Source organism: Trematomus bernacchii, unplaced genomic scaffold (assembly GCF_902827165.1).
Source record: "Trematomus bernacchii unplaced genomic scaffold, fTreBer1.1, whole genome shotgun sequence".
In the NCBI taxonomy this organism is placed as follows: Eukaryota; Metazoa; Chordata; class Actinopteri; order Perciformes; family Nototheniidae; genus Trematomus; species Trematomus bernacchii.
The window spans coordinates 84-17133 of record NW_022987433.1 but is presented as its reverse complement, the minus strand read 5'-3'; the positions used below and the strand labels follow the sequence as shown (position 1 = coordinate 17133).

Genomic DNA, 17050 nt, shown 5'->3' with positions numbered 1-17050 from the left:
AGTAGAGATGTGTCTCCTGAAGAAGAAGAAGTAGAGATGTGTCTCCTGAAGAAGAAGAAGTAGAGATGTGTCTCCTGAAGCAGAAGAAGAAGTAGAGACGTGTCTCCTGAAGAAGAAGAAGTAGAGACGTGTCTCCTGAAGCAGAAGAAGAAGTAGAGACGTGTCTCCTGAAGCAGAAGAAGTAGAGACGTGTCTCCTGAAGAAGAAGAAGAAGAGATGTGTCTCCTGAAGAAGAAGAAGTAGAGACGTGTCTCCTGAAGCAGAAGAAGTAGAGACGTGTCTCCTGAAGCAGAAGAAGTAGAGACGTGTCTCCTGAAGCAGAAGAAGTAGAGACGTGTCTCCTGAAGCAGAAGAAGAAGAAGTAGAGACGTGTCTCCTGAAGCAGAAGAAGAAGTAGAGACGTGTCTCCTGAAGAAGAAGAAGTAGAGACGTGTCTCCTGAAGCAGAAGAAGAAGAAGTAGAGACGTGTCTCCTGAAGCAGAAGAAGAAGTAGAGACGTGTCTCCTGAAGAAGAAGAAGAAGTAGAGATGTGTCTCCTGAAGCAGAAGAAGAAGTAGAGACGTGTCTCCTGAAGCAGAAGAAGAAGTAGAGATGTGTCTCCTGAAGAAGAAGAAGAAGTAGAGACGTGTCTCCTGAAGAAGAAGAAGAAGTAGAGATGTGTCTCCTGAAGCAGAAGAAGAAGAAGTAGAGATGTGTCTCCTGAAGAAGAAGAAGAAGTAGAGATGTGTCTCCTGAAGAAGAAGAAGTAGAGACGTGTCTCCTGAAGCAGAAGAAGAAGTAGAGACGTGTCTCCTGAAGAAGAAGAAGAAGTAGAGATGTGTCTCCTGAAGAAGAAGAAGAAGTAGAGATGTGTCTCCTGAAGAGAAGTAGAGAATGTTCTCCTGAAGAAGAGAAGTAGAGACGTGTCTCCTGAAGAGAAGAAGAAGTAGAGACGTGTCTCCTGAAGAAGAAGAAGTAGAGACCGTTCTCTGAAGAGAAGTAGAGATTGTCTCCTGAAGCAGAAGAAGTAAGAAGAGACGTGTCTCCTGAAGAAGAAGAAGAAGTAGAAGATGTGTCTCCTGAAGAAGAAAAGTAGAGAACGTTGTCTCCTGAAGGAAGAAGAAGAAGTTAAGCGACGTTCGTCCTGAGAGAAGAAGAAGTAGAGAACGGTGTCTCCTGAAGAAGAAGAAGAAGTAGAGACTTGTCTCCTGAGGAGAAAGAAGAAAGTAGAGACGTTGGTCCTCCTGGAAAGCCAGAAGAAGAAGTAGAGACGTGTCCTCCTGAGAAGAAGAAGAAGTAGAGGATGTGTCTCCTGAAGAAGAGAAAGAAGTAGAGAATGTGTCTCCTGAAGCAGAAGTAAGAAGTAGAGACCTGGGCGCCTGAAAGAAGAAGAAGAAGTAGAGACGTGTCTCCTGAAGAAGAGAGAAGAAGTAGAGACGTGTCTCCTGAAGCAGAAGAAAGAAGTAGAGACGTGTCTCCTGAAGCAGAAGAAGAAGTAGAGACGTGTCTCCTGAAGAAGAAGAAGAAGTAGAGACGTGTCTCCTGAAGAAGAAGAAGAAGTAGAGACGTGTCTCCTGAAGCAGAAGAAGAAGTAGAGACGTGTCTCCTGAAGAAGAAGAAGAAGAAGTAGAGACGTGTCTCCTGAAGAAGAAGAAGAAGAAGTAGAGACGTGTCTCCTGAAGCAGAAGAAGAAGTAGAGACGTGTCTCCTGAAGCAGAAGAAGAAGTAGAGACGTGTCTCCTGAAGAAGAAGAAGAAGAAGTAGAGACGTGTCTCCTGAAGCAGAAGAAGAAGTAGAGACATGTCTCCTCACGTTGACGTGCAGCTCGGGGTGCGTCTGGAAGAAGTCAAACAGCTTCTGGTAGTTCCTGAACTGAGCATCCCACTCGCTCGACTCCACGAAGCGGAAATCATCTCCGAGCGGAACGAAAAGCACCGGAGAGCGGAAGAGGCGGGACTTCCTGCGGTACTGGTCCAATAGCAGGAGGGCTCTGAGTGTGTTACAATAAAAAGACAAAGAAGTCACAATAATAAAATATAAATATTCAAAAGTCAAACGTAAAAGGTCTCAAACTAAAGATGATAACACTTATAAATATGAACAAGGACCAGGCTCATCAGCATTCACACCTGGGATGTTAGATACTTTGAAATGTTGGCCATGAGGGTTGTGCAACAGGTCGCCTGTGTCAGTGTGTGTGTCAGTGTGTGTGTCAGTGTGTGTGTCAGTGTGTGTGTCAGTGTGTGTGTCAGTGTGTGTGTCTGTGTGTGTGTCAGTGTGTTTGTCAGTGTGTGTCAGTGTGTGTGTCAGTGTGTGCGTCTGTGTGTTGTGTGCGTCTGTGTGTGTCAGTGTGTGTGTCAGTGTGTGCGTCTGTGTGTTGTGTGCGTCTGTGTGTGCGTCTGTGTGTGCGTCTGTGTGTGCGTCTGTGTGTTGTGTGCGTCTGTGTGTTGTGTGTGTCTGTGTCAGTGTGTGTGTCAGTGTGTGTGTCAGTGTGTGTGTCAGTGTGTGAGTGTGTGTGTGTGTGAGTGTGTGTGTGAGTGTGTGTGTGTGTCAGTGTGTGTGTCAGTGTGTGTGTCAGTGTGTGTGTCAGTGGGTGTGTCAGTGTGTGAGTGTGTGTGTGAGTGTGTGTGTCAGTGTGTGTGTCAGTGTGTGTGTCAGTGTGTGTGTCAGTGTGTGTGTGAGTGTGTGTGTGTCAGTGTGTGTCAGTGTGTGTGTCAGTGTGTGTGTCAGTGTGTGTCAGTGTGTGTGTCAGTGTGTGTGTCACTGTGTGTGTCAGTGTGTGTGTCAGTGTGTGTGTGTCAGTGTGTGTGTCAGTGTGTGTGTGTCAGTGTGTGTGTCAGTGTGTGTGTCAGTGTGTGTGTGTCAGTGTGTGTGTCAGTGTGTGTGTCAGTGTGTGCGTCAGTGTGTGTGTGAGTGTGTGTGTGAGTGTGTGTGTGTCAGTGTGTGTGTCAGTGTGTGTGTCAGTGTGTGTGTGTGTGTGTGTGTGAGTGTGTGTGTGTGTCAGTGTGTGTGTCAGTGTGTGTGTCAGTGTGTGTGTCAGTGTGTGTGTCAGTGTGTGTGTCAGTGTGTGTGTCAGTGTGTGTGTCAGTGTGTGTGTCTGTGTGTGTGAGTGTGTGTGTCAGTGTGTGTGTCAGTGTGTGTGTGAGTGTGTGTGTGTCAGTGTGTGTGTCAGTGTGTGTGTCAGTGTGCGTGTCAGTGTGTGTCAGTGTGTGTGTCAGTGTGTGTGTCAGTGTGTGTGTCAGTGTGTGTGTCAGTGTGTGTGTCAGTGTGTGTGTCAGTGTGTGTGTCAGTGTGTGTGTCAGTGTGTGAGTGTGTGTGTGAGTGTGTGTGTGTCAGTGTGTGTGTGTCAGTGTGTGTGTCAGTGTGTGTGTCAGTGTGTGTGTCAGTGTGTGTGTCAGTGTGTGTGTCAGTGTGTGTGTGTCAGTGTGTGTGTCAGTGGGTGTCAGTGTGTGTGTCAGTGTGTGAGTGTGTGTGTGAGTGTGTGTGTGAGTGTGTGTGTCAGTGTGTGTGTCAGTGTGTGTGTCAGTGTGTGTGTGTCAGTGTGTGTGTCAGTGTGTGTGTGAGTGTGTGTGTGTCAGTGTGTGTCAGTGTGTGTGTCAGTGTGCGTGTCAGTGTGTGTCAGTGTGTGTGTCAGTGTGTGTGTCAGTGTGTGTGTGTCAGTGTGTGTGTCAGTGTGTGTGTCAGTGTGTGTGTCAGTGTGTGTGTCAGTGTGTGTGTGTCAGTGTGTGTGTCAGTGTGTGTGTCAGTGTGTGTGTCAGTGTGTGTGTCAGTGTGTGTCAGTGTGTGTGTCAGTGTGTGTGTCAGTGTGTGTGTCAGTGTGTGTGTCAGTGTGTGTGTCAGTGTGTGTGTCAGTGTGTGTGTGTCAGTGTGTGTGTCAGTGTGTGCGTCAGTGTGTGTGTGTCAGTGTGTGTGTCAGTGTGTGCGTCAGTGTGTGTGTGTCAGTGTGTGTGTCAGTGTGTGTGTCAGTGTGTGTGTCAGTGTGTGCGTCAGTGTGTGTGTGTCAGTGTGTGTGTCAGTGTGTGTGTCAGTGTGTGTGTGTCAGTGTGTGTGTCAGTGTGTGCGTCAGTGTAAACTCAGTGGCGTACGTGGGGCTTTAGACAGCGCCTTCAGTAAACAATAGAAAGCACTCACACTTTACACGTCTCTGTTCCAGCCAACGCAGCCATGATCACATGATGATCACATGATGATCACATGATGAGCACATGATGAGCACATGATGCCACACCGTCTCTCAACCATCACAACAGCTGATCAACCATCACAACAGCTGATCAACAATCACAACAGCTGATCAACCATCACAACAGCTGATCAACAATCACAACAGCTGATCAACAATCACAACAGCTGATCAACCATCACAACAGCTGATCAACCATCACAACAGCTGATCAACAATCACAACAGCTGATCAACCATCACAACAGCTGATCAACAATCACAACAGCTGATCAACCATCACAACAGCTGATCAACAATCACAACAGCTGATCAACAATCACAACAGCTGATCAACAATCACAACAGCTGATCAACCATCACAACAGCTGATCAACCATCACAACAGCTGATCAACCATCACAACAGCTGATCAACAATCACAACAGCTGATCAACCATCACAACAGCTGATCAACCATCACAACAGCTGATCAACCCTCACAACAGTCAGATAGATAAGGGTTAAAAGCAGACGAAATGTCCCAACATTGATCAATGAAGTAATCTATTATTAAACGTGTGTCATCGTGCACTCTCACGTCGCTCTAAAATGACCCGAATAGTAACGTACTCACCCGTCACTTGTAAATAAAGTCGATGCTACGAAGGAAGTTCAGCTCAGGACACTGTCATTGAACATCAGCATCTGATTGGCTGATGAATCTGTCACTCATGCTCACTCAAAAAGGCTAGCAGTATCTGTTGTTCCCCCGCCAACTAAAATAACTGAGAGGCGTTCAAGTGACTTTTTGATGTAGGACATTCCAGTTCAGCCTCAACAAAACCTCACTTCATTTTGTCATTTTGAGGATATTATACTATTAAAACGTATAACTAAATACTCAAGAAAAACCTTTTCCACACACTTTATGTGATTGGTTCCAGGGAGAGACGGCCCTGCTGACGGCCCACCACGGTGCATGAGTGATGATATGTGTGTGTATTTGAATGTTTACTATGTTTGTATATGTACATGTATGTGGAACTGCAGGACAGAGTCCAGAACAAATGTCCTTACGGGGACAATAAAGTATATGGTATGGTACCTCTCCTGGACGTTCTGCTCTGTGATTGGCTGAGGGGGGACCCTCCAGGGACAGAAGACCCGCCCCCCCGGCAGCCGGTGGAAGTCAAACTGACAGCAGACGGCTGGGTCGGGACCGCAGGTGTGAGGGACATCGTAACTGTAGAAGGGCATCATGTGACACGTGATGTCACTGAGGGGGGAGGAGTCTGAAACACATCAAACAGAGTGATGTCAGTGAGGGGGGAGGAGTCTGAAACTCTCTCTCTTGGATTATAGTAAATATTCTTACATATGTATTATTTCTATATATTGTTTCCTTAGTACTAGTACTCACTAATAGCACTTATTATTACAGTATTTATATAATAACAGGTGAACTAACCCCAGCTCTGCCTCCACTTGAACTCCAGAGTCTGTTGCCGGGCGAACTCCTTCTTCACAGCGTAGTGAACGCGCTGGATGACCATGTTGCTAAGCCCCGCCCCCTTCAGCAGGTAGGCCATGGAGGGGGAGTGGCCAAACGGGTCGATCGCCCAACCACTGCTCGGCTTCACACCTGCAGACAGGAGGGGACTCTTTAAAGTGGAGACACTACATACTGATATACACCTGAACATCAGCAGGAGGGGACTCTTTAAAGTGGAGACACTACATACTGATATACACCTGAACATCAGCAGGAGAGGACTCTTTAAAGTAGAGACACCACATACTGATATACACCTGAACATCAGCAGGAGAGGACTCTTTAAAGTAGAGACACCACATACTGATATACACCTGAACATCAGCAGGAGAGGACTCTTTAAAGTGGAGACACTACATACTGATATACACCTGAACATCAGCAGGAGAGGACTCTTTAAAGTAGAGACACTACATACTGATATACACCTGAACATCAGCAGGAGAGGACTCTTTAAAGTAGAGACACTACACACTGATATACACCTGAACATCAGCAGGAGAGGACTCTTTAAAGTAGAGACACTACATACTGATATACACCTGAACATCAGCAGGAGAGGACTCTTTAAAGTAGAGACACTACATACTGATATACACCTGAACATCAGCAGGAGAGAACTCTTTAAAGTAGAGACACTACATACTGATATACACCTGAACATCAGAGGACTCTTTAAAGTAGAGACACTACATACTGATATACACCTGAACATCAGCAGGAGAGGACTCTTTAAAGTAGAGACACTACATACTGATACACACCTGAACATCAGCAGGAGAGGACTCTTTAAAGTAGAGACACTTCATACTGATATACACCTGAACATCAGCAGGAGAGGACTCTTTAAAGTAGAGACACTACATACTGATACACACCTGAACATCAGCAGGAGAGGACTCTTTAAAGTAGAGACACTACATACTGATATACACCTGAACATCAGCAGGAGAGGACTCTTTAAAGTAGAGACACTACATACTGATATACACCTGAACATCAGCAGGAGAGGACTCTTTAAAGTAGAGACACTACATACTGATATACACCTGAACATCAGCAGGAGAGGACTCTTTAAAGTAGAGACACTACATACTGATATACACCTGAACATCAGCAGGAGAGGACTCTTTAAAGTAGAGACACTACATACTGATATACACCTGAACATCAGCAGGAGAGGACTCTTTAAAGTAGAGACACTACCTACTGATATGCACCTGAACATCAGAGGACTCTTTAAAAGTATATATTACCCAGGTGTGTCTGTATCCACTGATGTCCTTCTATCAGCTGATCCAACAAAGCGTAATAATGAGAGTTTGCCTCGTCGGCCATCACCCAGCCACCCGTCACCATCTCCAGCTGCCCCCCCGCCAGCAGGCTGACCAATCACAGAGCAGCACACCACAGGAGATCATTATGTTAATTCAAGACATGTCTTTCTTTCTGGATTAATATTATATTTAGTTTGAGTTACCGTTTGACCGTGTCTCTCTTCTTCTGGTCGAGCTCTTCCCACCATTTAGAGAAATAACTGATCTCTGCCCAGATCATCTTCCTCCTGCAGAGACATCACTTCCTGTTACACAGCTGATAACAGGAAGCTGATAACAGGAAGCTGATAACAGGAAGCTGAGAACAGGAAGCTGATAACAGGAAGCTGATAACAGGAAGCTGAGAACAGGAAGCTGAGAACAGGAAGCTGAGAACAGGAAGCTGATAACAGGAAGCTGAGAACAGGAAGCTGAGAACAGGAAGCTGAGAACAGGAAGCTGAGAACAGGAAGCTGAGAACAGGAAGCTGATAACAGGAAGCTGAGAACAGGAAGCTGAGAACAGGAAGCTGATAACAGGAAGCTGAGAACAGGAAGCTGATAACAGGAAGCTGAGAACAGGAAGCTGATAACAGGAAGCTGAGAACAGGAAGCTGAGAACAGGAAGCTGAGAACAGAAGCTTGAGAACAGGAAGCTGAGAACAGGAAGCTGAGAACAGAAGCTGATAACAGGAAGCTGAGAACAGGAAGCTGAGAACAGGAAGCTGATAACAGGAAGCTGATAACAGGAAGCATGAGAACAGGGAAGCTGATAACAGGAAGCTGAGAACAGGAAGCTGAGAACAGGAAGCTGAGAACAGGAAGCTGATAACAGAAGCTGAGAACAGGAAGCTGAGAACAGGAAGCTGATAACAGGAAGCTGAGAACAGGAAGCTGAGAACAGGAAGCTGATACAGGAAGCTGAAACAGGAAGCTGAGAACAGGAAGCTGAGAACAGGAAGCTGATAACAGGAAGCTGAGAACAGGAAGCTGAGAACAGGAAGCTGAGAACAGGAAGCTGAGAACAGGAAGCTGAGAACAGGAAGCTGATAACAGGAAGCTGAGAACAGGAAGCTGAGAACAGGAAGCTGATAACAGGAAGCTGAGAACAGGAAGCTGAGAACAGGAAGCTGAGAACAGGAAGCTGAGAACAGGAAGCTGATAACAGGAAGCTGAGAACAGGAAGCTGAGAACAGGAAGCTGATAACAGGAAGCTGATAACAGGAAGCTGATAACAGGAAGCTGATAACAGGAAGCTGAGAACATCATAAATTACACATTAATCTACTTTTTGTGTTATAAGACACTATTCTCCAATAAAGTTAATGAAAATGTAAATGTTTTTAAAACCAAGGGGCCCCAGACAGGAAACCTGACAGGAAGCTGATAACAGGAAGCTGAGAACAGGAAGCTGAGAACAGGAAGCTGAGAACAGGAAGCTGAGAACAGGAAGCTGAGAACAGGAAGCTGATAACAGGAAGCTGATAACAGGAAGCTGATAACAGGAAGCTGAGAACAGGAAGCTGAGAACAGGAAGCTGATAACAGGAAGCTGATAACAGGAAGCTGATAACAGGAAGCTGAGAACAGGAAGCTGATAACAGGAAGCTGATAACAGGAAGCTGATAACAGGAAGCTGGAGAACAGGAAGCTGAGAACAGGAAGCTGATAACAGGAAGCTGAGAACAGGAAGCTGAGAACAGGAAGCTGATAACAGGAAGCTGAGAACAGGAAGCTGAGAACAGGAAGCTGAGAACAGGAAGCTGATAACAGGAAGCTGAGAACAGGAAGCTGAGAACAGGAAGCTGAGAACAGGAAGCTGATAACAGGAAGCTGATAACAGGAAGCTGATAACAGGAAGCTGAGAACAGGAAGCTGAGAACAGGAAGCTGAGAACAGGAAGCTGAGAACAGGAAGCTGAGAACAGGAAGCTGAGAACAGGAAGCTGAGAACAGGAAGCTGAGAACAGGAAGCTGAGAACAGGAAGCTGATAACAGGAAGCTGAAAACAGGAAGCTGAGAACAGGAAGCTGATAACAGGAAGCTGAGAACAGGAAGCTGAGAACAGGAAGCTGATAACAGGAAGCTGAGAACAGGAAGCTGATAACAGGAAGCTGAGAACAGGAAGCTGATAACAGGAAGCTGAGAACAGGAAGCTGAGAACAGGAAGCTGAGAACAGGAAGCTGATAACAGGAAGCTGAGAACATCATAAATTACACATTAATCTACTTTTTGTGTTATAAGACACTATTCTCCAATAAAGTTAATGAAAATGTAAATGTTTTTAAAACCAAGGGGCCCCAGACAGGAAACCTACAGGAAGCTGATAACAGGAAGCTGAGAACAGGAAGCTGAGAACAGGAAGCTGAGAACAGGAAGCTGAGAACAGGAAGCTGATAACAGGAAGCTGATAACAGGAAGCTGATAACAGGTAAGCTGATAACAGGAAGCTGAGAACAGGAAGCTGATAACAGGAAGCTGAGAACAGGGCTAGGACTGAGACAGAAGCTGATAACAGGAAGCTGAGAAACAGGAAGCTGAGAACAGGAAGCTGAGAACAGGAAGCTGAGAACAGGAAGCTGAGAACAGGAAGCTGAGAACAGGAAGCTGATAACAGGAAGCTGAGAACAGGAAGCTGATAACAGGAAGCTGAGAACAGGAAGCTGAGAACAGGAAGCTGAGAACAGGAAGCTGATAACAGGAAGCTGAGAACAGGAAGCTGAGAACAGGAAGCTGATAACAGGAAGCTGAGAACATCATAAATTACACATTAATCTACTTTTTGTGTTATAAGACACTATTCTCCAATAAAGTTAATGAAAATGTAAATGTTTTTAAAACCAAGGGGCCCCAGACAGGAAACCTGACAGGAAGCTGATAACAGGAAGCTGAGAACAGGAAGCTGAGAACAGGAAGCTGAGAACAGGAAGCTGATAACAGGAAGCTGAGAACAGGAAGCTGAGAACAGGAAGCTGATAACAGGAAGCTGAGAACAGGAAGCTGAGAACAGGAAGCTGAGAACAGGAAGCTGATAACAGGAAGCTGATAACAGGAAGCTGAGAACAGGAAGCTGATAACAGGAAGCTGATAACAGGAAGCTGAGAACAGGAAGCTGATAACAGGAAGCTGAGAACAGGAAGCTGAGAACAGGAAGCTGAGAACAGGAAGCTGATAACAGGAAGCTGAGAACAGGAAGCTGAGAACAGGAAGCTGATAACAGGAAGCTGAGAACAGGAAGCTGAGAACAGGAAGCTGATAACAGGAAGCTGAGAACAGGAAGCTGAGAACAGGAAGCTGATAACAGGAAGCTGAGAACAGGAAGCTGAGAACAGGAAGCTGATAACAGGAAGCTGATAACAGGAAGCTGATAACAGGAAGCTGAGAACATCATAAATTACACATTAATCTACTTTTTGTGTTATAAGACACTATTCTCCAATAAAGTTAATGAAAATGTAAATGTTTTTAAAACCAAGGGGCCCCAGACAGGAAACCTGACAGGAAGTTGAACAGGAAGTCAGACAGGAAGTAGAACTGGAAATCGTAAAGGAAGTAAAACAGGGTTGCGGTCGGATAATCCAAAAATCAGCTCCTAAGTTCTAACCCTATCGTCTATCCCTTGACCTCTGAGTGAAAGGTCACGGGGTTAAGGGATAGTGGATAGGAGAATTCAAAAGGACTTAGGAGAAGAGACTGCGGTACTTTAGAGAATCGACTGCACTTCCACTATCCGACGTGTTTATGATGCGCCAGCGGACGTCATGAATGTGCGCCTGCTGCTGTGGGGAAACTATGGAAACTACAGTTTTCTATACAGCGGACTACAACATGGATGTTTAATAAGAACGAGGGACTACTGTAAACTCATCTAGAGACTCTGCACCGTGCTCTGATGCTGTTATGCTTTATGAACGGGGACAACAGAGAAACATATTCTTCATGACCAAAGTTGGAATTGAAATAAAAAAGGAAAGTGAAACTTATGCTCGTCACCCTCTCCCTCCGGTCCACATTAATACAAATGATCCCAATACGTATGATTGTATGAAAAGATCTTCAAATCAATACAAATGTATTTATTATAAACGTTAGTCCTTAACATCTATCACTGTGTATATCACCATTCAAACATCTTTTAAAAGTTGAACAAACCCCACACAGCTCAGTAAAGACTGTGAAATGTTGACTTTATTTGATCATTTCAGTAAAAACTAACGTTCATATTTCTCTTTTTGATTATAATACTGATGAACGTTCAAAACAAAGCACTTTGGCAACTTACCACATACGTTTTAAAATGCTTAATAAGCACCGTAACTTTCATGATATCATTTCTCGTTCATAATCGGTTGTTTCCGTGAACGGCCGACTGTTGGGTGACGGCAAATGCTGCGGCAGCAAGGCATTGTGGGGCAGCATTTTCTCCTCTCCTTTCGGTTAGGGAGGTCCAGTGGTTCCTAGGCTAAAGGAGGTTATAAAGGAAGCTTGAAACCTCCTTTCCTTTCATCTAGAGAATCAGCTCTTATCATGGCTGCCACTGAGGGACCTCCGGGTCATTAGGAAGGTTCCTGAGCTAAATGGACTATTCGACCGCAACCAGGAAGTCAGACAGGAAGTGGAAAGGAGGTGTTACTTGATAAGCGGTTGTACCTGCTGTCCTCAGACAGTTTGGTCAGCATGTTGTTGAGGATGTGTTTCGTCTGGTCGTGATAATAATTATCAAACGTCTTCAGCCAGCCTAAAACACGGCAAAACTTTATTTATAATGAGTTTATAAATAAACAGGTGAGACGTAGCGTGGACAGGAAGCAGCAGTGATGTCAGACACAAAATCACATTCAATCGTTAGCGTTACGTCGTGAAATGACGTTTTGAGAGTTACGTCGTTAGTGTTACGTCGTTAGTGTTACGTCGTTAGCGTTACGTCGTGAAATGACGTTTTGAGAGTTACGTCGTTAGTGTTACGTCGTTAGTGTTACGTCGTGAAATGACGTTTTGAGAGTTACGTCGTTAGTGTTACGTCGTTAGTGTTACGTCGTTAGTGTTACGTTGTTAACGTTACGTTATTATTGTTACGTTGTTATGGTTACCGGGGTCGTTGTGAGAGTGCGGCACCAGGATCACCTCCAGCGGCGTCTCGTCCCACTCGTCTCCTTGGTAACGGATATCAAAGCCTTGTTTCCAGACGCCGCCGGGAGGGTTATCGAACGGGAGCCGATCGTAAACATCCAGCAGCTGACGGGAACACACACTTTAATACACACTGTCACACACACTGTCACACACACACACACTGTCACACACACTGTCACACACTGTCACACACACACACACTGTCACACACACTGTCACACACTGTCACACACACACTGTCACACACACACTGTCACACACACACACACTGTCACACACACTGTCACACACACTGTCACACACACACTGTCACACACACACTGTCACACACACTGTCACACACACTGTCACACACACACTGTCACACACACTGTCACACACTGTCACACACACACTGTCACACACACACTGTCACACACACACACACACTGTCACACACACTGTCACACACTGTCACACACACACTGTCACACACACACTGTCACACACACTGTCACACACTGTCACACACTGTCACACACACTGTCACACACACACTGTCACACACACTGTCACACACTGTCACACACACACTGTCACACACACTGTCACACACTGTCACACACACACTGTCACACACACTGTCACACACACTGTCACACACACTGTCACACACACACACACTGTCACACACACTGTCACACACTGTCACACACACACTGTCACACACACTGTCACACACACACACACACACTGTCACACACACTGTCACACACACTGTCACACACTGTCACACACACACTTTAATACACACTGTCACACACACAATGTCACACACACAATGTCACACACACAATGTCACACACACAATGTCACACACACACACAGACACTGTCACACACACACTGTCACACACACACTGTCACACACACACTGTCACACACACACACTTTAATACACACACACTTTAATACACACTGTCACACACACACTTTATACACACGGTCACACACACACACACTTTAATATCCAGAAATGATGTAAATAATGTAATAAATAAAAGAAAATTCAGCAGAAAGTAAAAAACGTGAAAGTGAAAAACGATAAACCAGATTTCACAACAAAACATCTGTTAGCATCTGCTAAGCTAACCTGCACTTCGTCGGCTCCGCCCTTCGTCTCGTCGGCCAATCGGCAGCCAGGCAGCGGGTCAGCTGGGCTGTGGGCGGAGCTTACATTGGCTCCTCCTCTATTGTCCCCTTTAGGGTGTAGCAGAGAGTTTCGTAGCGTAGCAACCAGACGGTTGTTGTCGCTAAGGAGACGCTCCAACCTGTCAATCTTCTGAGCGAGGCGGGACAAATCCTGCAGACAGGAAGTGATGTCATCAGAAAACTTAGAGAAACTAAAAACTCCATAAATCAAAAAGTAATCGAAGTAAAAGTGAAGTGTTATTATAGAAAAAGGGGAGGAAGGTTAAATATGAATATTGCTCTGCGGGAACCCGAGGGACACGTTTCATATTTAATGATTCAATAGAGAAGCAACTGTTGCTAACGCTTAGCAGCAGCGTAGCATAGTCTCTGCACTCGTTGCTATTGTAAGCATTTCTATGTATGTATTGTTTAGAGGGGGGGGGGGGGGGGTGCTCACCTGGTCCCCCTGTCCTGCAGGTGCTTCCTGCTGAGGCTCCGCCCCCTGCTCCAGCATGCGATGCAGTGACATCATGGCGGCGATGAAGACTCCGCCCACAAAGAGCGCGAGCAGCCGCTTCCTCTTCATCTGGAAACACGTGATATTAATATACGCTAAGACATTTAGATTAGGGCTGTCAAGTTAACGCGTTAATAACGCGTTAACGCAAAAAAAATTAACGCCACTAATTATTTTAACGCGATTAACGCATGTGTATTTTTTGTCCTCGGCCGCCCCGTAGTTTCAGAGCGCATCGAGTTTAAAATACCGTCGACAAGCTGATGCTGACAGCCCCGCTCCTGCCGCCCGCTTGTGGCAGACCACACTTCCACGCTCACCGGCAGGCCCGGACTGGCCATCGGGAGGACCGGGAGGGAGTGTGTATGTGTGGCGCGACTCGCGCGAGCGAGGCACACCTTACGTGTTGTTGTTGTTAGCATCTGGTGCTAGCTAGCTGCGCTAACGGATATAAGGAGCTGTTTCAATGACATTTCGCCGACAACTGCGCCGAGCACTTGACTTTATGCAGGTAGCCAGACAGTGGGACATTGTACGAAAAGTCAGCACACTCAGCACGGATAGTACGCGCAACATGATTGCAGCGTCCAGGCAGCTCCCATTCGAGCATTTATGCCTTGAGCTGCACATAGCTCCAACGATCCATCACAGTGTCCAAACACACACACGCACGCACGCACGCACGCACGCACGCACGCACGCACGCACACACGCACACACACACACACACACCCACCACACACCACACACACACCACCACACACAGCAACACACACACCACGACACACACACACACACACACGCACACACACCACACACACACACACACACACACACACAACATCACACACACACACACACACACATTCACACACACACACACACACACACACAACACACACACACACGACACACACACACACACACACACACACACACACACACACACACACACACACACACACACACACACACACACACACACACACACACAGATGAGAGAGGTTCCAGGTTGAATTGAGGTGAATATTTGTAATGTTCAGGTTGTGTGTGTTTAATATTCATGAGAATATTTGTCATTGTTCAAATGATAATAAACAAACATATAAAGCATAGTTGTCCACTCATATGTTGATAAGAGTATTAAAAACTTGAAAAATATCCCTCTAAGGAACATTTAGAACAGATAAAAAATGTGCGATTAATTTGCGATTAATCGCGATTAACTATTTTAATCGACTGACAGCCCTAATTTAGATACATGTTTTTAATAACATTTCAATATTTGAAGCATTAAAAAAAAACATTACAAATATTATAATCTTTATGAAACATAAACATTTTAAGATATTTGAATTTTTTCAGGACATAAAATATTAAAGGTGGGGTAGGTAAGTTTGAGAAACCGGCTGGAGATACACTTGTTGTTATATTCCATGGAATGCTCTTAACATCCAGATAGCAATGAATATCTGAAGTGCTTTGACAATAAATCCATAAAAAGTCATCTGTGGAAGCTGTAATACTGTAAAATAGGATAGTGGTGGTCTAATGGATAGTGAGGTGGGCTGAAGATCGGAAGGTTGTGAGTTCAAATCCCGCCTGGAATACCACCACTATTCCCTTGAGTAAGGCCCTTAGCCCTCAGTTACTCCAGGGAGAATGTCCCTGTAATCGGTCATTGTAAATCGCTTTGGATAAAAGCGTCAGCTAAATTAAATGTAATGTTCTGTAAAAAGCACGACCAATCATCTGAGCCGGCCCGGCTAAAATGACTGGATGGCCTACCTGCCTGTCAGCCTTCCATCTGGGCACAAACTTATCTGGTGCCCTCATTGGTCATGTGCGCGTTCGTGTGTGTTGGAGGAGGGGCTCTGTGGCAGGAAGTGGCAGATTTTCTCCGGCTGTGTTTTTTCAAATTCTAGCGATCTCGAGCTGGTTTCTCCAAAATTACCTACCCTACCTTTAATCTTTAAAATGTTAATAATTTCAATACCAAGACATTTATCTGTTTTTTCTTCATTTAAAGAGTTTAATAACATCATATTTACAGGTGTTTATCTCAGGTGTTATATTGAGTTAGTGAGATCTCACTGAAGGTTTAACTTTCATCTGAAGTTAAAGATCTTTAAATAATTAACTGTGACGTCACAGTTTATATAAACTGTGACGTGTCTCTCAGCACTTTAATAATAATTTAATAAAAGCCGTTTCTAATTCAATAAACGGCTTTTATTCCTGAACATGTTAAATAATAAATAAAGATTATTTTAAAGTGTTCTGTAATTAGAGCCAGAAACGGCGCGCGCAGCTCAAACGGGCTTAAAGATAATATCTAAACTTCATATTAAAATTCAAACTTGCCTCACTGCACTTCCGCGTTGCTGCTGCAGAGTGTCGCGTGCTGTTCGTCCCGCGCGATGACGCAGATTCCCGCGGGAAGAAACTCAGATAAAAAAGTTCTTAATTATTAAAGTTAATATAATTAAAAACGTTGAAGTCTGTCGGAGCGTTTGTGCACGAGCTCTGCTGTTTGTTTTGCTTCCGGTTTGGTTCAGCTGACTCAGCGCTGCCGACACTTCCTGCCAGGAAATGACGTCATTTAGGAGGAGGTCCTTAAATCCCATTAAATGTAGTTTAAAAAGTACTTTAAACAGTACTTTAAAAAGTACTCAGATCACTTCAGGAAAAGTACTTTAAATACTCCATTAGTGAAAGAATGTCTAAATGTTAATATATTGATGTAATAAATGCAGAATATTTTATATTCTTTATATGTGTTTTCTACTATAGATATAGATATATATATATATTTGCTGTTTATTTTATTGTTCAAACTTTATTCCACCTCCTAAATGCTGTAACAGATCAATAAATAATACTTACCTTTAAAGGTCCCATGTCACGGACATTTCCACTGATCATAGTTCCATAGTAGAGCTCTACTAGAATAGATGTACATTGTTCAATGTTCCAAACTCACATTGGTTTCTCATCCAGCATCTCTGTATAGTATGTGTATTCACTCTCTGTCCTACACGGCTTGTTGGAGCTCCTGCCCCCCCCCTCCCTGTGAGCCCACTGTGCTCTGATTGGTCAGCTCGCCCACTCTGTTCTGATGAGTCCACCACCGTTACAGCTGAACATCAGTGATTATGTTTTACAATGGCGTTTGTTAGCAACCAGGAAATGACCCCAGTAATGACAAACAGATGAGAA

General features: G+C 44.8%; 1 protein-coding gene across 1 annotated transcript; it reads right to left on the bottom strand.

The window, feature by feature from the left end:
- Positions 1-1791: 1791 nt before the first annotated feature.
- On the bottom strand, positions 1792-16383 carry LOC117491941 (alpha-mannosidase 2-like; the record flags this gene model as incomplete). The annotated part of the gene is given in 10 exon segments (XM_034142099.1): positions 1792-1969; positions 5249-5435; positions 5612-5785; positions 6952-7079; positions 7176-7259; positions 11660-11747; positions 12100-12244; positions 13274-13483; positions 13772-13900; positions 16196-16383. Coding segments are annotated over 9 exon segments (1323 nt in total), but the record flags the coding sequence as incomplete, so codon positions are not given.
- Positions 16384-17050: the final 667 nt, after the last annotated feature.